Source organism: Scyliorhinus torazame, chromosome 3 (assembly GCF_047496885.1).
Source record: "Scyliorhinus torazame isolate Kashiwa2021f chromosome 3, sScyTor2.1, whole genome shotgun sequence".
NCBI classification, from domain to species: Eukaryota; Metazoa; Chordata; class Chondrichthyes; order Carcharhiniformes; family Scyliorhinidae; genus Scyliorhinus; species Scyliorhinus torazame.
This window is the reverse complement of record NC_092709.1, coordinates 166089945-166114151: the sequence shown is the minus strand read 5'-3', so window position 1 is coordinate 166114151 and position 24207 is coordinate 166089945. Positions and strand designations below refer to the sequence as shown.

Sequence of the window (24207 nt, the reverse complement as noted above, 5' to 3'; positions counted from 1 at the left end):
TTGGCAATTGTATAGCTATCATTGGTCACAAAGAGGGTGAACGTAACGATAATTTAAGCAAAAGGATCATTGAAGGTAAAAGATCGAAATACTTTACTGAAATTCATATGAGGAATTTCAATCCCAAAGTATCTGCTTTTCGTGCCCATGCAATGAATATAATTGATGTTATTTTATGCACCTTGGCTACAGTACAGGAGCTATTGTCGGAAGATCATGGTTGTAGTCTGCCAGCCACTCCACAGTCCATTTCAGATCTGAAATCATTGGCAACTGCTTTACTTGAGACAATTCATGACAAGAACATGGTTCTTCAGCATCAAAGACAGACTAACAGGCACGTATCACATTTGCTTGATAACAAAGATAACAATCGTGCTGTGGTTTTAAATGTGGTGATTTCCCATTGGTGCAGATAAGTAAATTATTACTATTGGTATATTACTCCTGGAAATAAGATTGAATTATGGTGTTATTGTTTTGATAGATTTAGTGCTTTGTCGCCACTGATCTGATTACTCAGTTGCAAAGCTGTTGCTTCCTTTTAACTGAATAAAGACTCTTCATTGAAAAGCATAGCTTGTTTTCCAATTGAATAAATGTCCTGAAAATGGAAACCACAGGGGGAAGACTAAAAGCCCTGTCCTAGCTGGATTTTCTGTATTACCTACAGTCAATGTTTTTATCTGTGCAAATAATTCTTGAGGCATCTTCTAATTCAGGCTTTTGAGACATTGGCCGGATTCTCCGTTGCGAATCTGTCCCGCTTTCACTGCTGGCGAGGACAGAGAATTTGGCACGCCATTTGCTGGCAGCGGGATTCTCTCTTCCCGCCACTTGTCAATGTGATTTCCCATTTTGAAGCCACCCACGCCACCAGGAAACCTGCGGGTAGGGGTGCACTGCCGACAGGACCCGAGAATCCAGCTGCCAGCGAATGGCTGGACAATTCCGACCAATTTTCACATGCCATATTGCAATTCTTTACATTTGGAAATTTGCATATTTGTTTTCAAGCCTGTCAGGAACAGTGTAGCCCATATAGAGCAGCTGCCTTGAGTTTTGGTAAATTGCCTACTGGAGTTTATTTTTTTTGTAAATATTTTATTAAAGCATTTATAATTTTTAACTACAATTTTCAAGAGGGAAAACAACAAAGTAAGTAACACCCACCCACCCAACCAACAACCAGACCTAGCCATCATGGCTTACATGCACAGTTCCCCAGTCCCCCTTTCCCACTAACTATTTCCCACCTCAACCAACTCCCCCTACCTCCCTCTTTCCCTTTACCCCACCCCACCCCTTTTTATCTGCTGACAGCTTAATTTTCCCCCCAAAAGTCAATAAACAGCTGCCACCTCCGGGCAAACCGTAGCATCGATCCTCTCGGGGCGAATTTGATCTTCTCAAGCCTGAGAAATCCGGCCATTTCACTGACCCGTACCCCCGATTGTGGGGGTTCCAAGTCCCTCCACACCAATAAGATCCGTCTCTGGGCTACCAGGGAGGCAAAGGCCAACACATTAGCCTCTCTTGCCCCTGGTCTTCCGGGTCTTCCAACACACTAAATTTCACCAGCTCTGGACTCGGAACCACCCGTATCTTTAATATCGTGGACATGACATCGGCAAATCCTTGCCAGAATCCCCTAAGCTTCGGACATGCCCAAAACATGTGGACATGATTCGCAGACCCTCCAGCACACTGCCCACACTTGTCCCTCCACCTCTTCAAAGAACCTGCTCATACGGGCCACAATCATATGCGCCCTGTGGACCACCTTGAATTGTGTCAAGCTAAGCCTGTCACACGTCGAGAACGCGTTAACCCCACTCAAGGCATCCTCCCACAGTCCCGCCTCTAACTCCTTGCCCAACTCTTCCTCCCATTTTTGCTTTACCTCCCCTATCGGAGTTCCCTCCCATTCCATGAGCTCTTTATAAATTTCTGAGACCTTCCCCTCCCCCACTCCCGCTTTCGACACTACCTTGTCCTGTGTCCGCTGGGGCGGTAGGTGCGGAAAGGTTGAAACCTGTCTCCGTGCAAAGTCCTTCACCTGCAGGTAGCAGAACCCATTCCCACCTGGCAGCTCAAACTCCTCCTCCAAGCACGGAAAGCTGCCGTCAATAAACAGGTCCCCTAACCGCTCAATCCCAGCTTGCTGCCACCTCCAAAACACCCATTGTGGTGAATGTATAATTACTGATAATTCACCAGTGCACTATGTTAAGTTATTAACCCTGTGGGCTCTACCTATGGGCCATTGTGTGGCTTCACCCACAGGGGATATGTTGGGGCATGTACGGGCTCCGCCCATGGCTCCACCCCCTTTACAGGAAGTATAAGAGCTGCTGACCTGCGGGGCCGCCTTCAGTGTTGTACCAGTCACAGGCAGGCTCAGTTCTAAGCTGATTAAAACCACGGTTTACTTCTCCACGTGTCTTCGAGTGAATTGATGGTCGCATCAATTTAATCAGCTTAAAGTACTACTATGGAATCAGCCTTCAAACCTGACAGACTGGAACTCGATCCACAGGCCGCGGAGGCAAAATAAATGTTTTCACATTGGCTTCGATGCTTCAAGGCCTATCTCGCCACGTCGTCTACGCCATCCGTCACTGACAAACAGAAGCTGAGCCTCCTCCACGCACGGGTGAGCCATCGCATTTCTGTCTAGCTCGACGAAGCCGCTTCCTATACAGAGGCCCTCGCACTACTCAAACGCCTCTATGTGCGGCCTGTGAACGAGGTATACGCGCGACACCACTCGCCGCCAGCGCCCCGGGGAGTCGCTAGATGACTACCTACGTGACCTCAAAGCCCTCGCGCGCAACTGTAACTACCAGACCGTTACGGCCACTCAGCACATGGAGCTCGCCGTCCGAGACGTGTACGTGGCGGGGGTGAGACAGCGCCTGCTCGAAAAAAGGGCCCAGGACCTGGACGACACGGTAAAACTGGCTACCTCTCTGGAGGCCGCTTTTCAGAGCCTTACTGCGTTCCCGGCCGATCATGCGACCCCCTCATGGGCCCCCGACCCAAGACTACCCCAGGCCTGTGCCGCGCGGCCGCCCGCCCATCATGGGGGGCTACCCTGCTACTTTTGCTGCCAGTCCCAACACAGCCGACTGCACTGCCCGGCCCGCAACGCGAACTGCAGCAGCTGCGGATGAAAAGGACACTTCGCCAAGGTCTGCCTGGCCAGGTCTAAGAACTCGAACCCACAGACCCAATCCACAAACTCAAGGCCCGCAGACCCCCAAGGTGGCAGCGTGTCTGCCGACTCCGCCTCCGCATAACATGTGCGACACATGGGGGCCGCCATCTTGGACGCCATCTTCCTCACCGCCCGCCACGCTCGACCAACGGGGGCCGCCATCTGCTATGCCGCTCGTCGTGTACGACCTACACGGACAGCCATCGCGGGGCCGCCCCAGCACCTCCGATCACGCCGCCGGCTACCCACACCTCAGCGCGGTCACCCTGGACCAGTCGTGACCTAAGCACCTCCGGAGCTCCATGATGGCCGTCCGGGTTAATGGGTACGAGACACCTTGCCTTTTCGACTCCGGGAGCACAGAGAGCTTTATTCACACGGACATGGTAAGACGCTGCTCGCTCCCAATATTCCCGACGCAACAAACCATATCCCTCGCCTCTGGGATGCACTCCATGCAACCCTAGCGATACAGGGCGCTGAGTACGCTAATTTTCAACTATTTGTGCTCCCAGACCTCTGCGCTCCTCTCCTTTTGGGACTCGACTACCAGTGCAACCTCAGGAGCCTAACTCTTAAGTTCGGGGGGCCCCTGCCCTTGCTCACCATATGCAGCCTCGCGACCCTAAATATCGACCCTCCCCCCTCTTCGCAAACCTCACCGCCGATTGCAAGCCAGTAGCCACCAGAAGCAGGCGGTATAGCATGCAGGCCAGGACGTTCATTAGGTCCGAGGTCCAGCGTCTCTTGCGGGAGGTGGTCATAGAGGCCAGCAATAGCCCCTGGAGAGCTCAGGTGGTGGTCGTCAAGACCGGGGAAAAGTTCCGGATGGTGGTTGATTACAGCCAGACCATTAACCGGTTTACGCAACTCGATGCGTGCCCCCCTTCCCCGGATTGCAGACATGGTAAATCAGATTGCGCACTACCGCGTGTTCTCCACGGTGGATCTGAAGTCTGCATACCACCAGCTCCCAATTCGCCCGGAGGACCGCCACTACACGGCGTTTGAGGCAGACGGCCGCCTTTTCCATTTCCTCCGGGTCCCCTTTGGCGTCACGAACGGGGTTTCGGTATTCCAACGAGCGATGGACCGAATGGTGGACCAGTACGGGCTGCGGGCCACGTTTCCGTACTTGGGCAATGTCACCATCTGTGGCCATGATCAGCAGGACCACGACGCCAACCTCCACCGATTTCTCCAAACCGCCCAAAAACTCAACCTCACCTACAACAAGGAGAAATGCGTTTTCCACACAACCAGGCTAGCCATCCTCGGCTACATCATGGAAAACGGGGTCTTAGGGCCCGACCCTGACCATATGCGCCCCCTCCTGCAACTCCCTCTTCCTCACTGTCCCAAGGCCCTGAAAAGGTGCCTTGGATTTTTCTCCTATTACGCCCAGTGGGTCCCCCAGTATGCGGACAAAGACCGCCCACTATTTAAGGCCACCCTCTTTCCACTGGCAGCCGAGGCTCGCCAGGCCTTCAACTGCATCAAGGCGGACAACGCCAAAGCTGCGATGCGCGCGGTGGCCAAGTCCGCCCCCTTCCAGGTGGAGAGCGACGCCTCAGAGGTCGCTCTCGCCGCCACCCTCAACCAAGCAGGCAGACCGGTAGCGTTTTTTTTCACGCACCCTCACCACCTCCGAAATTCGACACTCCTTGGTCGAAAAAGAAGCCCAAGCCATCGTGGAAGCCGTGCGGCACTGGAGGCACTACCTCGCTGGTAGGAGGTTTACCCTCGTTTGCCTTCATGTTTGACAATACGCAGCGGGGCAAGATCAAGAATGATAAGATCTTGAGGTGGAGAATCGAACTCTCCACCTATAACTACGATATAGTATATCGTCCTGCGAAGCTCAACGAGCCCTCAGATGCCCTGTCCCGCGGCACATGCGCCAGCGCGCAAGATGACCGACTACGGGCTATCCACGATGACCTCTGCCACCTGGGGGGCCACCCGGCTCGCCCATTACATCAAGGCCCGCAACCTACCCTACTCCACCAAGGAGGGCAGAGCTATAGCCAGAGACTGCCAAATCTGTGCGGAGTGTAAACCGCACTTCTATCGACCGGATAAGACCCACCTGGTAAAGGCATCCCAGCCCTTTGAGCGCCTCAGTATCGATCTCAAAGGGCCCGTCCATTCCAGTAACCGCAACATGTACTTCCTTAACGTCATAGATGAGTTCTCCCGCTTCCCGTTTGCCATCGCCTGCCCTGATATGACCACCCCCACTGTCATTAAAGCCCTGCATATTGTCTTCACCCTGTTTGGTTTCCCCAGCTATGTCCACAGTGACAGGGGCTCGTCGTTCATGAGCAACGAACTGCGTCAATACCTGCTCAGTAAGTGCATCGCCTCGAGCAGGACTACCAGTTATAACCCCAGGGGAAACGGTCAGGTGGAGAGGGAGAACGCGACGGTCTGGAAGACCGTCCTACTGACCCTGCGGTCCAGGAATCTCCCAGTTTCTCACTGGCAGGAGGTCCTCCCCGATGCGCTCCACTCTATTAGATCCCTCCTTTGCACGGCCACAAACCAGACTCCTCATGACCGTTTGTTTGTTTTCCCTAGGAGAGCTACCTCAGGGGCCTCGCTTCTGCCCTGGCTGATGACACCGGGTCCAGTCCTCCTCTGAAAACATGTTCGGAACCATAAGACCGACCCCCTGGTAGAGAAAGTCCATCACCTGCACTCCAACCCACATTATGCGTACGTCGAACACCCCGATGTCCGGCAAGGTACCGTCTCCCTCCGGGATCTGGCGCCCACAGGTTCCAACACCACTCCCACTACTGCATCCCCCACACTATGTATTGTCCAACCTCCCATGTTCAGCACCCCCATCCCTATATGGTTCTCGCGCTCCCTCCCACCCACCGCACCGGTCCACAGGAATGAAGCTCCGGAAGAGCCGCTCCCGGAGTCCACGCCTGTGCCCGCTCCGGACCCACTTCCACAGCCACCCGAAGCGGCTGCAACACCGTGCTTCGGCAGTCGCAATGTACGATCCGGGCACCGGACCGACTGAATCTATGAGCCCGTCACCCCCGCCGGACTTCATTTTTAAACAGGGGGTGAATGTGGTGAATGTATAATTACTGATAATTCACCAGTGCACTATGTTATGTTATTAACCCTGTGGGCTCTACCTATGGGCCATTGTGTGGCTTCACCCACAGGGGATATGTTGGGGCATGTACGGGCTCCGCCCATGGCTCCACCCCCTTTACAGGAAGTATGGGGGGGCTAGATGGGTGATGCGACCATCAATTCACTCGAAGACACGTGGAGAAGTAAACCGTGGTTTTAATCAGCTTAGAACTGAGCCTGCCTGTGACCGGAACAACAGCATAGAAGGAGGTTATTCTGCCCATTGAGTCTGTGCCTCCTCTTCATAGAGAAATCCAGTCTGTCCAATTACCCCACTCTATCCCCATAGCCCTGTAAGTTTATTTCCTCCTGATGTCCATCACATTTACTTTTGCATCCACAACTTTCTGGATAGTGTGTTCTTGGTCATTACCACTCACTGATTTTCATTTTCATTTCCATAAAAAACATAGCACTTCCTCACATTCCCCCTGCATCTCTTGCCCAAAACCGTATGGGCAGAATTTAATGGGAAAAAAAATCTAATTTCATTTAAACCAAGAGTGGGAAATACCCCCCTGCCCCCCCTCAAGCCATGACAGCTTTTCCAGTAACTTCTCCCTCCAAATTTTCACCCCATCCAGTAGCTCCACTATCTCTCCTTCTACCAATATTTTGTCAGATTCGTCTTACTTGGCAAAGTGCTCATTAAATACTCTAACCTTGCCCTGTCCCTCTAAACATCTGTCAACCGCATTGTCCCGAGTAGGGCCAACTCCAACTCTTACAGCCCGTTTACTATTTAAATACGGTTGAAGATTTTTGGGTGTCATTTTGTGTTGACTGCCATTCTATTCTCATGTTCTCTTTAATTCCAGTCTTAATTTCCTCCTCAATTCCCCTCTCAACCTATTGTATTGACCTGAATCTCGCTTGAAAAATTCACCTGACGTGCACCATTCACCTTTTCTTTTGTTTGATCATAATCTCTATCTGCCAAGGAGCCATGGTTTTGCTTCCCCCACCTTTTTTCCTTGTGGGAATGTACCTACCCAGTATCTGAGACATCTCCTTTAAAGATCACCTATTGTTACACTTTATGTATCTTCAGTTCCATTTTATCCTGGCTAGGTCCCTTTTCATAGATAGGCTAAGTGAGTGTGCAAACATCTATCAGATGGGGTATAATGTGGGAAAAGCAGAAGAATAAAAAATGCAGAGTATTACTTAAACAGAAAACAGCTGAAAAATTCCAAGGTGCAGAGGGATCTAGGTGTTCTGTGTATAAGTCACAATGTTAGTTTGCAGGTACAGCAACTCATCAAAAGCCTAATGGAATGCGTTCCTTTATTACGAGAGGAACTGAACATAAAAGTAAAGATGTGGGGCGGGATTCCCTGGTGGGACAGAGAATCGAGCGTCGGGGCAAAATCAGGATCGGCGGCAGGCTCCGACCTGACCGCTATGCTCCGACCTCCTTAATCGAGGTCCACACTGCACGTCAGCGGGAGCATGTAAATGGGTCTTTGGACCCATTTGCATTTAGTGGGCCCGGCGACCTATGCTCAGGCCCTTCGTGATCCTCCAATTCCTGTGGCCAGGAACCACGTGGGCGTGGATTGCTTGTGGACTCTACCAGCATGGCCCAAGCGTGGTAGACCTTGTGGTGGGCCAAGGGGGGTCCCTCTATTACAGGGGTCCATATCGCATCATAAACTTTGGGAAGGTGGCCAATTAAGAAGCCATCTTGGCATTTGTTGTCCAGCTAAGGACATAGAACATAGGATCAAGAGTAGGCCATTCAGCGCATCGATCCTGCTCTGCCTTACATGGCTGATCATCCATTTCAATGCCTTTTTCCCCACACTATCCCCACATCCCCTTCTGTTATTTGTATTTAGAAATCTGTTAATCTTTGCTTTAAACATACACAGTGACTGAGCTTCCACAGCCCTCTGGGGTAGAGAATTCCAAAGATTCATAAACCTCTGAGTAAAATAAAAAAATTCTCCTCATCTTAGTCCCAAGAGCTTCCCCATTATTTGGAAATTATGTTCCCTGGATCCACCAACACGGGGAAACATAGTACCTCCATCGATCTTGACTATCTCTTTTAAGGATTTTGTAGGTTTCAATTTGATCACCTCTCATCGTCAAAATTCTTGAGAATAAATACCAAGATGGACTGGTTGGGTTCGTGTGTTTGTTTCCATGCTGTAATTTTTATGTAATTGTCAATCTCGCCTGGAATTGCAAGTGTAAACTTCAGATGAAGTGCAGATATCGGCTGGTGGAAACCTAGACCAAAGCCAGCACATGTTATTCGGTCTCGCTTTGAAAGTCAGGCATTCTCGCCTCAATTTCTATCTCCCCATTTATAAAGGAAACAGTGTAAGTTGACCAATGTTATTATTACACTAATATACCTCCTGCTAATAGCCGCACCTTCGCTGGAGTTTGCTAGCGGGGCATAATTACTGTGCGACCTGTTTACTTATGCTGTTTGCATTGTAATAGGAGGTATAGAAATTCACAGCGGAAAGAGTTGAAGAGAAGCACACAGTGATATAATTTTTAATGCATTATAAATGATAGTCACTGCCATCAGCCAACCCATTTAAATTAAGGAGCTGCCATGCTAGACTTTTGATGTTAGTTTTTATGGCACATATCAGGATGAGAATTCTCGTCGCTATCTCTACACATGACATGAGGGACTAATATTCTTTGATTAATACATGAAATGATAATATTGGTGTGTTTATAGTTTGGTTTTATTTTCTTTGTTGAGGCAAAGTGAATGTTTAAATTGCTTCATGAATATATTGAAGGCAGTTTTGCTTAACAGCCTCTTTGAAATTATTCCCATCTCTGCAGAATTCTGGGTAATCGTGTGGCTGAATTAGAAAAAAAACTGAGGACGTTGGAAGTTTCTGGTTTGTGGAGTCTCCCAGGTGAACTTGGTCTCTTGGAATCTTATCTTCCTTTATTTTAATGTTCTTTATGTTGTAGTCTTTTTGTTATTTTTAGGTTAAATCTTCAAACAGTCCAAGATAAGAGTTTTTTTTTTAACAATGCTATGATCTACTGAAATTACTTTAGATTCAGGTCAACCATGACAGAAAATCTGACATCAGAGTGAGGCGTAACTGAATAGTCTAACCTTTCTCAATATAGTTGATTATATTATTCCAGTTGACATTAGAGATTGCTGTTCTGCGTGTTTACAAACTGTCCGTGACCTTTAACAGCATTTCTGGCCTTTTTGGCAATCCTTTCTTGTGTTTGTGCTTCTGAAGTTGCTTTGTGTCTGCATTTGACATGCTTGGTTCTACACTGTCATCTGCCAGTATTCATTTCAAGATTGTTTACTGAAGTTAGTGACGTAACACATTATATGGTGTTCTGTACTTGGTCTCGCACAACACCTGAGTAGATATTTGAAACTTGACGTCAGCGGATTTCGGCCCTCTGATTATGCCATAGAATACGCATATAATTTACTGAAAACATTCAAATGAAATTTTGCTTTCTGGTGTTTTAGTGAAGAGATTGATCAATTTATTTTTCAAGTGCCAACAACTTTGCTAAAATAAAAACAGGAAGTTTCAACTATATGAGCTATGTGGTCCTGTGTTAGTATTCCAGCCTGTAATTTCCGGTTCCTCAAGTTAGCTACCATTTTTTAAAACTTCTTTCACGGGACGTGGGTGTCGCTGGTTAGGCCAGCATTTATCGTCCATCCCTACGTGCCCTTCAGAAGGTGGTGGTGAGCAGCTGACTTGAACTGTTGCAGTCCGATGTGGTACAGGCACACCCACAGTGCTGTTAGGAAGAGAGTTGGAAGATTTTGCCTTTGACAAGGTCCCTCATGGCAGACTGGTACAAAAGGTGAAGTCACACGGGTCAGAGGTGAGCTGGCAAGATGGATACAGAACTGGCTAGGTCATAGAAGGCAGAGAGTAGCAATGGAAGGGTGGTTTTCTGATTGGAGGGCTGTGACTAGTGGTGTTCCGCAGGGATCAGCGTTGGGACGTTTGCTGTTTGTAGTATATATAAATGATTTGGAGGAAAATGTAACTGGTCTGATTAGTAAGTTTGTGGACGACACAAAGGTTGGTGGAATTGCGGATAGGGATGAGGACTGTCAGAAGATACAGCAGGATTTAGATCGTCTGGAGACTTGGGCAGAGAGATGGCATGTGGAGTTTAAGCCGGACAAATGTGAGGTAATGCATTTTGAAAGGTCTAATACAGGTAGGGAATATACAGTGAATGGTAGAACCCTCAAGAGTATTGACAGTCAGAAAGATCTAGGTTTACAGGTCCACAGGCCCCTGAAAGGGGCAACACAGGTGGAGAAGGTAGTCAAGAAGGAAATGGCATGCTTGCCTTCATTGGCTGGGGCATTGAGTATAGAAATTGGCAAGTCATGTGGCAGCTGCATAGAATCTTAGTTAGGCCACACTTGGAGTATAGTGTTCAATTCTGGTCGCCACACTACCAGAAGGATGTGGAGGCGTTAGAGAGTGTGCAGAAGAGATTTACCAGGATGTTGTCTGGTATGGAGGGTATTAGCTATGAGGAGAGGTTGAATAAACTCAGTTTGTTCTCACTGGAACGCCGGAGGTTGAGGGGTGACCTGATAGAGGTCTACAAAATTATGAGGGGCATAGACGGTAGATAGTCAGAGACTTTTTCCCAGGGTAGAGGGGTCAGTTACTAGGGGGCATAGGTTTAAGGTGAGAGGGTCAAGGTTTAGAGTAGATGTACGAGGCAAGTTTTTTACGCAGAGGGTAGTGGGTGCCTGGAACTCGCTACCGGAGGAGGTGGTGGAAGCAGGGACGATAGTGACATTTAAGGGGCATCTTGACAAATACATGAATAGGATGAGAATAGAGGGATCCGGACCCAGGAAGTGTAGAAGTTTTAGTTTTGACAGGCAGCATGGTCGGCGCAGGCTTGGAGGGCCGAAGGGCCTGTTCCTGAGCTGTACTTTTCTTTGTTCTTTGCTCTTTGTTATTTTGACCCAGCAATAGCGAAGGAACAGTGATGCAGTTCCAAGTCAGAATGATATGTCGCTTGGAGGGCAACTTGCAGATGCCGGTGTTTCCATGCAGCTGCCCCTGTCCTTCTGGGTGGTACGTTTGGATGGTGCTGCCGAAGAAGCCTCGTGGAGTTGCTGCAGTGCATCTTGTATATCGCACACATTGCTATCACTGTGCAGCCATGGTGGATGGAGTAAATATTAAAGGTGGTGGATGGGGTGCCATTCAAAGAGACTGCTTTGTCCTGGATGGTGTCAAACGTCTTGAGCATTGTTGGAGTTGAACTCATCCAGACAAGTGGAGAGTATTCTGTCACACTCCTGACTTGTGCATTGGTTTACAGGTTTGGGGAGTCAGGAGGTGAGGTACTCGCCGCAGAATTCCCAGCCTCTACCCTGCTCTTGTAATCACCGTATTTATATAGTCCAGTTCAGTTAGTAACCCCGGATGTTGATAGTGAGGGATTCAATGAAGATAGTGCAATTAAATTTATAGGAAAAATGTTTAGATTCTCTCTTGTTGGAGATGGCCATTGCCTGACACATATATGACGTGAATGTTACATGCCATGTATCAGCCAGAGCCTGAATGTTGTCCAGGTCTTGCTGCATAGGGATATGAACTGTCTTGGTATTTGAAGAGTTGCAAATGGTTCTGGACATTGTGCTAACATCAGGGAATGTCCCCACTTCTGACCTTATGATGAGAGAAGGTCATTGATGATACAGCTCAAGATTGCTGGACAAAGGACATTACCCTGATAACCCCCTGAAGCAATGTCCCAGGACCAAGGTGATTGACCTTCAACAACCACCTTCCTTTGTGCTATCTATGACTCCAAACAGTTGAGAGTTTCCCTCGGATACCCATTGACTTCAGTTTCACTAGGGATCCTTGATGCCAAACTCGGTCAAATGTTGCCTTGATGTCAAAGGCAGTCACTCTTGCCTCACCTCTGGAGTTCAGCTCTTTTGTTCGTGAATGGACCATGGCCATAATGAGGTCAGGAGCTGTCTGGCCCTGGCGGAACCCAAACAGGACATCAGTGAGCAGATTACTGTCATTTGATAGCACTGTTGATATGAACTGTCTTCTGCCCTGCTCTGGAATATCCCATTTCAGGAAATTAATGAAAAGAAAGAAGTCTACAATTTCATTTCACCCTGAGAAAGGTAACATTTTTCTCTCCCTTTTGTAAGTCTCCTGTGCTTTGAACCATTCTCCAGATGAGCAGAGTGAACAAACCCTGGTCTCTTCCAGTATTGCTAGAACTTATCAGTGGTTCTATACAAATGTACCTCAGCCTATATTGTGCCACATATCTTCTGGGATGTGCCCTGGCTCATAAACTCCAGTCCAGTTTTTAAAAAAAAGTTTGAAGATATTTCAACATTTTTGTATCCATTGTAACAACTAGAGGTTGCACATGCAAGGGCTGGCCCAGAGCCCATTTTCTTAACAATAGTGTAGGGGGTGGGCAGTGGTGGTTGTACTGCATCAGAGCCATTTTCATCACCCTGGGAGTCATGCAGAATGACCTTCGTCTGTGAGGGCAGTGGTTGGCAGAGGAGAGGATTTAAGCTTGCTTTAAGAGAAAAGGGGAAGTAGGATTTCCTATTGGATTAGGGGTGGGGGAGAGGGGTTTCTTTCGAATGGAGTTTTCTATGCAGGAATAGTGGTATTAGAAGTGTTTTTGTGTCAGATTTCTTTATTGGGGATGGGGAAAATCCTGAATTATTTCTAAAAGCTGGGGAAGGGAACCAATCCTCTGTAGAGCTGAGACACAATTCCTTCTCTGCATGGGAGAGGCATTGCTGATTTTTGGATGGGGTTCAGAATAGAGACCTGCTCTGTTGCCAATTGTTCCAAGGGAGAGAATGAATAGGAGTGTGGGGAAAAGGCAGATAGAAATGGGAGTGGAAGAGTGTGGAGGCGCAGAAAAATGATTGAGAGGAGAGGGCAGTGGGAAAAGAGGGAAAGGTGCTGGAATGGGGTGGAGAAGAGCGAATTTGAAGAAGATTTGGCGAGGGTGGAAATCATGACAATGTTGTGGGCTATCTAAGACAACATACTGTTTGGTTCAGGAGAGCACTCGCAAAGTCTGAATGTTCCATGGTGAAAATAAAAGTATTCCAACACTTGGTCAGTCAGTGGTTGTGATGTGGGATGGTGAGAAGGTGGGGGATGAAGAGAAGGACCAAGATGCTGCTTTTCATCAGAAAGTGGGGCTTAAGGCCAAAGTGCATCACAGTGCTGGTGGGTGTTAGATCAACATGTTTCTAAATGGAATGGGAGGCCTTGAACCTCTTCTGTGGAGGCGAGAGGATTTATTTAAGATGAATCTTTTGCTCAGTTTGTTGGAGAGGGGGAGCAAGGTTTTAACACACTTTGCAGGTGGTGGCGAGGCAGAAAGTGATCTAGCTGTTTTGGTTGTAGCTAAATGTCTTTTTGAATAAAGCCTCCCACTTGCTAGGCTATTATTGATCTGCAATTGCCCCCGTGTGCTTCTCTCAGTGGTCAAAGGGTTTTTCTGGAATTTTCCTTCATGCTCCAATATGGGCCAAGCTTCTTCCCAGCTGCTGCTTGTGGTGCGCTGGGTGGTTGAGATGTGGAGCTCTGTCAGGAGGAGGGAGAGCCAATACGAGGACTCAGAATTATTTTTAGACGCCTGGATTGTAAGCTGTATCTATCTTTCTCAATCCTGGGCACCGCACAGTTTTGTGGAATTGTCAAAGCCATTGCCATTGGGGCCATTTAATGCCAGAGCTGTTGTGGATGACTCTTACTGCTTCTACGCTCTGTTTTCTGCTTTCATCCAGATAAATTGCCCAAGGGGATAGCTTAAATGTGGATGGAGAACATTTATTGCAGTCTTTTATGGCCTATTTGCATGTTATGCAAAATCACTCCAGTGTGGCCTGGATCAGCTTAAATCAGCTTGAAGCAGGTTGCATTATTCAAATAAACATTTGGAAAATTGCAACAGTTCTTAACTCAAGTGTGTTGTGGCTATCAGCACTGTGGTGATGCCATGACAGGAATACCAGATCAGATTAATCATGAATTTAATTTGTAGAACTCTAATTAATTGATAAAAACGACATATCTGCACACGATTGCATATCTACAAATATGTTAAGCCCTTGATAAAAGTTCTCATCTATAAATAACTAAAGACTATTTACTCATTTACCATAACAAACCATCTAACCACCCTATACACTGATGTATTTTGCAGATAATGGGCTGGATTCTCCCAAAATGGGACTATGCCCCCACGCCTTGCGTAAAAACACTGGCGTTTCGTTCTGAAGATTCCTGGGGAAATGTGGAGCTGATTCACTGATCTGCAGGGGGCTAGCAGGGACCCAGAGTAGTTCACGCAGCTTTAGCTGTGAATACAGGCCCCCGCACTTCCGGGTTTGAGTCCGCGCATGCGCACGGCGGCAGCCTCCAGCGGCTGTGCCGAGCGCTATGGCGGACTCGGACCGCGGAGACAGACTAAAAATGTAGACCGCCCCACAATCGGCCACGCGTCCGAAGATGCGACCGCGCTGTCCCACAGCCGCCTATAAGGCCTCCCCCTGTGTCCGATCCCCCTGCCCCCCACCAGGGCGGTCGCGGACTGAGTCCACAGCCGCCACGCGAGTATCCCGACCGGCAATAGCAGGTTAGCTCCACGCCATCGGGAACTCGGCCGGTCGGGATGGAAGATCGCTGGGCTGGCCTCTGGCAATGGGCCCCCAGCTGCACGGTGTACTCCGCGATCATGCCGATTCTCGGGTCCTGGAGAATCGCTGGACTGGCGGCGGGCCCGATTTCAGCGTGAAATTGGATTCTCCGCCCCCGCACCGAACGCGATTTCGCCAGGGGCTGCAGAGAATCCAGCCTAATAAATTTAGAATATTCAGAAACATTGGTGCAGGGGAAGCTGAAAACAGTTGAAGGACTTGGCAAGGTCAGAGACAGGGTAAAAGGTAGCAGTGCATTATGACTTTTTTTGTTCCATTTCCTGCCCTGCACCTGACTGAATTGACAAACTGGTCAGCAGCTGGGAGGGGTAATGAGCCAGGATTTGTGGCCGCAGCCAGGGACCCTTGGGGATAGTTGCTGGCTGTTCAGAGCAGAGGACGTGAGGAAAGAGGGTCTTTTAACGGGACTGGGGGAATGAAATGTGGAATTTCGCTAATCAAGGCAGAGTGGAGAAAGTGGCCATTGAGGTTGGGAAAGTGGGAAGGGTTGAATGGAGGTCAGCAATCGCAGCGGTGGAGATAAGGAAGCCATGGTGGGCAATGGGGAGATAGAATGATCCCTGATGTCTAAAAGAGAGCTCCAGGTCCAAAAAGAGTTCTGGAAAAGGCATTTACCTTGTCGAGTTGGCAACTCCCTCCTCCATTTTAGTACTGTATTTCCTGACCTCTGAGAAATCTGCACAGCAACAGTGAATTTGTACATGAATGTGTTAATAAAGTTTCCCACCTCTCCACAGCTGCCCCGATATTCACAGCTATTAAAAACCAAGAAGGTATGTTCTCTCCCACCCCCATCCCCATCCATGTGATGTTTCCTAGTTGTCAGTGGGGATTGGGATAAATATCAGGCTCATTGTGTGTGGTAAACACCACTGGTAACACACTACGCGTATTACGGTACTGCCACTGTATTACAGGTACCACAGTAATCCCAGCCTGTTGGCTCCTCCCAGCAGGCGCCGTATAAAAGTGTATGCTCTCCTTCACTGCTCCCATTCTGGTTCCAGCTGCAGGAGGCTCAAAATCTTGTGCAATAAAGCCTCAATAGTTTCACCATTCTCGTCTCGTGATCATTGATGGTACATCAATTTATTGCACTAGATTTTTAGAGATGAACGTCTTAATCAAGCCTGATCGCCTGGAGCTGAACCCTCACGCAGCCGAAACCACTGCCACCTTCGAGCACTGGCTAGCCTGCTTTGAAGGATACCTCGGAGCAGCCACTGAAGCCCTCTCAGACCCGCAGAAGCTCCAGATCCTCTACTCACGGGTGAGCCCACAAGTTTATCCCTTCATCCGGGACGCGCCCACCTACAGAGAAGCAATGGCGCTACTAAAGGGACAGTACATCAAGACTGTGAATCAGGTGTACGCCAGGCACCTCCTGGCCACGAGACGGCAACTCCTGGGGGAGTCTCAGGATGATTTTCTGTGGGCTCTACAGATACTTGGTAGGAATTGTAACTGCCAGGCAGTTTCGGCAGTCCAACACACCGAACTATTAATCAGAGACGCTTATGTCACGGGCATTAAGTCTACTTACGTTCACCAGCGGCTATTGGAAGGGGGTACGCTCGACCTTGCAGAGACTGTGCAGCTTGCTAACTCCCTAGAAGTGGCCTCCTGTAATCTGGAGGCCTACACCTCCGACCGCGCGGCACCCTCGGGCCCCACCAGCGACCGACTCGAGTACACCACAAGCCTGCGCCGCGCGGCGGTCGACCAACTCCGGAGGGCCCAAATGTTACTTTCGTGGCCAGAGCAAACATCCCGTACAGCACTGCCCGAAACGGAGCGCGACCTGCAACGGGTGTGGGAAGAAGTGCCACTTTGTTTCTATCTGCCAGGCCCGGTCGGTCGCCGCTGTTTCCAGGCCCAGCATCGCTACACCACCCATGTGTGATCCAGGGAGGTCGCCATCTTCTCCACCACAAGCCACTTGCGGCCCGTGGGCGCCGCCATCTTTGATGTCACCCGCCATGTGGGCGCCGCCATCTTGGGGACCCCTGCTCGCCTGGCCGTTCGCGGCCGGCCGATACCTCCGCCACCGCTGATCAGCCCGGGACCTCCCAACATCTTCCGCAGCTCGCTTCCATCACCCTTGATCAGTCTCGGCCCCGCAACCTCACGACCGCCACGACGACGGTAAAGATCAACGGGCACAAGACGACCTGCCTCTTTGACTCCACCCTGCTACGGTAAGGCGCTGCTCCCTCCCAGTACTCCCCGTCATCCAGAAAATCTCCCTGGCCCCCGGATCCCATTCTGTGCAAATCCGGGGGTACTGCGTCGTGACCCTCACCATTCAGGGAGTAGAGTATAGCGACTTCAGGCTCTACGTCCTCCCCCATCTCTGCGCTGCCCTGTTACTAGATCTCGCTTTTCAATGTCACCTCCAAAGCCTTACTCTGAAATTCGCGGGACCCCTGCCCCCCCCTCACTGTTTGTGGCCTCACAACCCTTAAGGTCGATCCGCCTTCACTTTTTGCAAACCTCAACCCGGACTGTAAACCCGTCGCCACGAGGAGCAGACGGTACAGTGCGCAGGACAGGACCTTCATCAAGTCAGAAGTCCAACGGCTTCTGCGAAAGGGGATCATTGAGGCCAGTAACAGCCCCTTGAGAGCTCAAGTGGTGGTAGTCAAGACTGGGGAGAAACACAGGATGGTCATCGACTACAGTCAGACCATCAATCGGTACACACAGCACACAGCTCGATGCGTACCTTCTCCCACGCATATCTGACATGGTCAATCAGATTGCGCAGTATCGAGTAGTTTCCACAGTTGACTTGAAGTCCGCCTACCACCAGCTCCCCATCCGCCCGGAGGACCACCAATACACTGCATTCGAAGCAGATGGCCGCCTCTATCACTTCCTTAGAGTTCCCTTCGGCGTCACCAATGGGGTCTCGGTCTTCCAGCGAGAGATGGACCAAATGGTTGACCAGTACGGTTTACGGGCAACATTCCTGTATCTCGATAACATCACCATCTGCGGCCACGATCAGCAGGACCACGACATAAACCTCCAAAAATTCCTCCATACCGGCAAACTCCTTAACCTCACCTACAATAAGGAGAAATGCGTTTTCCGCACCAACCGCTTAGCCATCCTTGGCTACGTTGTTGAAAATGGAGTCCTAAGGCCCGACCCCGACCGCATGTGCCCTCTCCTGGAATTCCCCTCCCCCACTGCCCCAAGGCCCTGAAACGATGCCTGGGGTTTTTCTCATGTTACGTCCAGTGGGTCCCCAATTATGGGGCAGCACGGTAGCATTGTGGATAGCACAATCGCTTCACAGCTCCAGGGTCCCAGGTTCGATTCCGGCTTGGGTCACTGCCTGTGTGGAGTCTGTACATCCTCCCCGTGTGTGCGTGGGTTTCCTCCGGGTGCTCCAGTTTCCTCCCACAGTCCAAAGATGTGCAGGTTAGGTGGATTGGCCATGATAAATTGCCCTTAGTGTCCAAAATTGCCCTTAGTGTTGGGTGGGGTTACTGGGTTATGGGGATAGGGTGGAGGTGTTGACCTTGGGTAGGGTGCTCTTTCCAAGATCCGGTGCAGACTCGATGGGCCGAATGGCCTCCTTCTGCACTGTAAATTCTATGGTAAATTATGCAGACAAGGCCCGCCCACTCATCAAGTCCACAGTTTTTCCCCTGACGGCTGAGGCCCACCGGGCCTTCAACCACATCAAGGCGGACATCGCCAAAGCCACGATGCACGCGGTCGACGAGTCCCTCCCCTTCCAGGTGGAGAGCAATGCATCGGACGTGGCTCTGGCCGCCACCCTCAACCAGGCAGGCCTGTGGCTTTCTTTTCCCGCACCCTTCATGCCTCCGAAATTCGGCACTCCTCTGTCGAAAAGGAGGCCCAAGCCATTGTGGAAGCTGTGCGACATTGGCGACATTACCTGGCCGGCAGGAGATTCACTCTCCTCACTGACCAACGGTCGGTTGCCTTTATGTTCAGCAGTACACAGCGGGGCAAGATCAAGAATGACAAAATCTTGAGGTGGAGGATCGAGCTCTCCACCTACAACTATGAGATCTTGTATCGCCCGGGGAAGCTCAATGAGCCCCCAGATGCCCTACCCCGCGGTACATGTGCCAGCGCACAAGTGGACCGACTCGGGGCTCTCCATAATGACCTCTGCCACCCGGGGGTCACCCGGTTCTTCCATTTTATCAAGGCCTGCAACCTGCCCTACTCTATCGAGGAGGGCAGGACCGTGACCAGGGACTGCCCAATCTGCGCGGAGTGCAAGCCACACTTCTACCAGCCAGATAGAGCGCACCTGGTGAAGGCCTCCCTCCCCTTTGAGCGCCTCAGCATGGACTTCAAAGGGCCCCTCCCCTCCACCGACCGCAACGTGTACTTTCTCAATGTTATTGACGAGTAATCCCGTTTCCCATTCGCCATCCCATGCCCCGACATGACTTCTGCCACGGTCATCAAGGCCCTGCACAGCATCTTCACCCTGTTCAGTTTCCCCGCCTACATCCATAGTGATCGCGGATCCTCCTTCATGAGCAATGAACTGCGTCAGTTCCTGCTCAGCAAGGGAATCGCCCCGAGCAGGACGACCAGCTGCAATCCCCAGGGAAACGGGCAGGAGGAGAGGGAGAACGGGACGGTCTGGAAGGCCGTCCTGCTGGCCCTTCGGTCTAGGAATCTCCCGTCTCCCGCTGGCAGGAGGTCCTCTCCGACGCGCTCCACTCCATTCGGTCGCTCCTGTGCACCGCTACTAATGAGACCCCTCACGAACGTGTGGTTGCCTTCCCTAGGAAGTCCACCTCCGGGGTCTCGCTCCCAACCTGGCTGACAGTTCCTGGGCTTGTCCTCCTCCGGAAGCATGTGAGGAGTCATAAATCAGACCCCCTGGTCGAGAAAGTCCACCTCCTCCATACAAACCCACAGTACGGCTATGTGGTACACCCCGACGGGGGACAGGACACAGTCTCCCTCCGGGACCTGGCACCCGCTGGGTCCCCACCCACAATCCCCGAACTGGTACCGCTTCTCCCCCCTCCGGTTGCCCCCCTCGCCCCTGCACCGCCATCCTCCCGCCAGCGAACCTCACTGCAGCCCCCACCCCAGCAGCATCTGTCCCCTCACTGGACCCACTACGGGGTGACGATGGAGAGGACAACATGCTCCCGGAGTCGCAGGTACCCACATCGGCACCCACAACACCACCAGGACTGAGGCGATCGCAGCGGTGGGCCAAAGCCCCCGACAGACTAAATTTGTAATGTTGTTCTTCACCCCCGCCGGACTCTTTTTAAACAGGAGATGAATGTGGTAAACACCACTGGTAACACACTACGCGTATTACGGTACTGCCAATGTATTACAGGTACCACAGTAATCCCAGCCTGCTGGCTCCTCCCAGCAGGCGCTGTATAAAAGTGTACGCTCTCCTGCGCTGCTCCCATTCTGGTTCCAGCTGCAGGAGGCTCAACATCTTGTGCAATGGAGCCTCAATTGTTTCACCATTCTCATCTCGTGGTCATTGATGGTACATCAACGTGTTACTTGTGAAGTCTGGCATCATTAGCATTGACACCTATGAAGACCCAGGAAGCCCTTTTAAACACAAGTTTATTGCAGTCACAGAAAGCAGCCACTACGGTGGTGTACACACAATAAGTCCCCTTCAGGATTACCAGAATGCCGGTCTCTGTCCGGGTTGGTTTTTACATAGCCCGGTAACAAGCCTCAGCTGGGCAGGCCTCCTCCAACTAACGGTGAAGCTTCCACGGGTCCCACGGGGAGGTCAATTAGGGTATCCCATGGGCACTAATTGCCTGGGCGTTACTACAACCTCCCCCCATTGGCCAGCTGAGGGTGCTTTCTTCGCCACTTCACATGTGGCTGCGCCTCTGCCAGCATTGGGGCTGGGTCGGAGGGTGTGTATCGAGTCATCCATTGCCTTTTTTATGACGAATGATGGAGAGTCACTGCCAGGGATTCAGCTCTGGTCACCGATAAGTACTGATGCTTCTGTGTCCATGTCTGAGGCCGAGTCATCGTCGTCCTGTCAGTCTGGATGCCGGCCCACGTTGGTTTGTGCCTCTTGGCTGTATGGCAGTTCGAGGGGCGGCGGAGGCACTGATGTGCCTGGCGTGGTTTGCTCTGATGCGGGTTCCCTGACCTTGAGGTGGCCCACGTGTTTCCTTATGGTCTCGGGTTCTGACCTTGTATGAAATGGGGCCTGTTCTCTCCATACCGACCCCAGGGACCCACTTGGCACCATCCCCGAAATTACAGACATGCATGGCATCTCCTGCTTTAAAGCCGCTCTGAGGCATCTGGAGATCATGGTGCTTCTTTCGGAGGTCCTGCTTTGTCTCTACTTTCCCGCCTAAATTTGGAAATGTCAGGCTCAGGTGGGTTCAGAGGCATCGGCCCATTAATAGGCCAACAATTCTTTCTCTATCTGGGCGTAGCAGCGATCCGCATAGATGCATATGCTACTGGGACAACACTGCTCCAATGTCATACGGGAAGTTGTCTTTTGTGAGGACGAGCGGCCTGCAAGGGTCGTAATGTGTCAACAGCTGGGACAATAGTAGCCTCCTCTTTATCCTTACAAATGCTTCCTCTTGTAGTGTTTCCCATACCCATCTTTGGTTCTTCTTCAGCAGCGTGTGTAGGGATGCCAACAAAGTGGCTAATGTCAGGATAAATTTCCCATAGTAGTTTGCAAGTCCCAAAAATGACTTCACTCAGTCGTATGTTCTGGTGTTGGGGCTCCTTTTATGGTTCACTAGGCTGCAAAGCCATCCTTGTCCACGCAATATACCAGGTACATGACTGCCTTTGCCTGAAACACACACTTGCCTCTCCTCAGGTGGATGCTTGCCTGGGAGAACCGCCTAAGAACCTCTTTGAAGTTGTCCGAATGTTCCTTTTCAATGGCCCTGAAATGAGCACATTGTCCAGTTATCCTGCCACAGGACAGTCCCTGGAAGATGCCTTCCATTACCTTTTGGAAGATTGCACATGCGATATTGCCAAGGGGAGCCGAGTCTACTCGTATAGACCCCTGTAGGTATTGATGGTCACATACTTCTGAGATGGTCCATTTAGCTGTATTGGAGATGACTTTTGGAAACAAATGGTCCCGGTTAGCTTCGCTTACAGGTCTTCTGCATTTGGCATGGGATACCAGTCCAGTTGGGAGGCTCTGTTCAGTGTCAATTTTTAATCACCGCAGAGGCAAAGCAATTTATCCGGTTTCAACACCGGGACAATCAGTGCAGCGCAGTCTGAAAATCAGACTGAGCCTATGATACCCAAATTTTCCAAACATCGCAGTTCAGTTTCCATCTTGACGAGCAAGGCATAGGGGACCGGTCGTGCTCTGAAATATTTGGGCTGGGCTTCCAGGTCGACGTAAGCCCTTGCCCTGGCTCCTTTAATTTTCCCAGCCCCTTCTGGAAAACCTCTGGATTTTTCCCGAGGACCTTGTACAGGCTGCTGGTGCCCATCCGAAAGATTTATTGCCAGTCCAGGTGAAGTGGTTGTAGCCAATCGTGGGACCGTTGTCTCTCCACAGATGCTGTCAGATCTGCTGAGATTACCCAGCATTTTCCATTTTTGACATCTAGCGCAGGGCTGCTGGACAAGTGAGGCTCTTGATTATGCTGTAGGTTGGGGCCCCGCAGATGGTCAGGACAATTTCCTACTGTCAGTCCTCTCAACTGATACCATTCATCTGGAAGAAATACTGCATTCGCTCCTCCAGGCCTGCATCAAAGGTCTCTAATTTCCTAAATTTTGAAAACTTCCCTGATCTTGTTCCTGCACGGCAATATTCTGATATGGCTGGGACGTCCAGAATGGCAATTGTTGTTTCTACCTAATCACCAGTATGAAGACTCAGGAGGCTCTTGTAGGTAATGTGGTGAACCACTGTATTATATTGTACATACTGTTCTTACTTATGGTACTTACTGTTCTTACTGTTTGTTACATGTCTGGGTTTGTCCCTGCTGGCTCCGCCCCTCAGGCTCAAGTATAAAGGTAGCTGACCTCCAGCCCTGCCCTCATCCTGGGACCGGCTGCCAGCAGGTATCTTTTAGCTGATTAAAGCCACAGTTTACTCTTCCGACTCTCGTCTGTCATCATTGATGGTACATCAGGTAAATAAGCATAAATGTATTGTAATCCCAGTAAACGGCAGCTCGGGTAGCGTACACACAATAAGTCCTTGTTGGGACTACCAGAATGCCGGTCCCTGTCCGGGTCAGCTTTTACATAGCTCGGTAATGAGCCCCAGCTGGACAGGCCTCCGCCCACCACCGGGGAAGCTCGCAGGGAGATCAATGAGGATATCCGTAGGCCTCATGAGGGCTATTACACCATAAACAGTGTACTGTTGAGTACTTGAATTAAGTTATTTGTGCATTTGATAATCTATGCTATTGGTGTCCTGTTAAGAATCTGTTAATGTACTGTCTGTGAAGTCATTTGAACTTAGGTAGAAGCTACGAAACAAACATGTTAAATCGATTGTACAATGTATTATGTGATTTTCCTTTTCTCTCTTTTTTTTCACACAGTAATGGCATTTCTTCTCTTTCTTTGCTGCCCACAGGTCTGAGCTACAATATCTCAGTGGGATTAGGGAGTAGGTTTTGCTTATATTATACTAATTAAGAAACTGCATGGGTAACCTTTAATTATCTAATGCTTTTATTGACATATGCAACCAACCAAACTTAAAGTCACATTGGGTACATATTTTCAGCAGTTATACTAAATTAACATAGTGGCCCGAATTTCTGCATTGATTGAAGAGCTCTGCACCTCAGCTAGAATGATGCCGGAGTTTGGATCCCAAATGTCCCTCCTTTGAATCTGACACCCACCATTTTACATCCAGGGTGAGAATGGGGACAGGCTGTACTTTGCACATTTAGTGATTCACTCAGAAACCTGTACATGTAAAAGTGCAGCTGTCTTCAAACAGATGCTATTTTTGTTGGTGGGCTGCTCAAAACAAACACGTGGGGCTGGATTCTCCACGCCGGCGGGCTGCTCCATTTTGTCAGCAGCCCAGGGGTTTCTCGATGGCGCA

At 50.1% G+C, this 24207-nt stretch overlaps 1 protein-coding gene across 4 annotated transcripts in view; it reads left to right on the top strand.

The window, feature by feature from the left end:
- The window catches only part of ccdc149a (coiled-coil domain containing 149a), a 173729-nt gene that overhangs the window by 116144 nt on the left and 33378 nt on the right, over positions 1–24207 (top strand). For 2 of the 4 annotated variants that reach the window (XM_072496502.1, XM_072496501.1), the window contains exons 9-11: positions 193–337; positions 9197–9273; positions 23725–23757. In XM_072496502.1, the coding sequence (XP_072352603.1) occupies positions 193–337; positions 9197–9273; positions 23725–23757 (255 nt within the window). The remainder of the gene's footprint in view (positions 1–192; positions 338–9196; positions 9274–23724; positions 23758–24207) is intronic. The other 2 variants (XM_072496504.1, XM_072496503.1) reach the window with 1 other exon arrangement.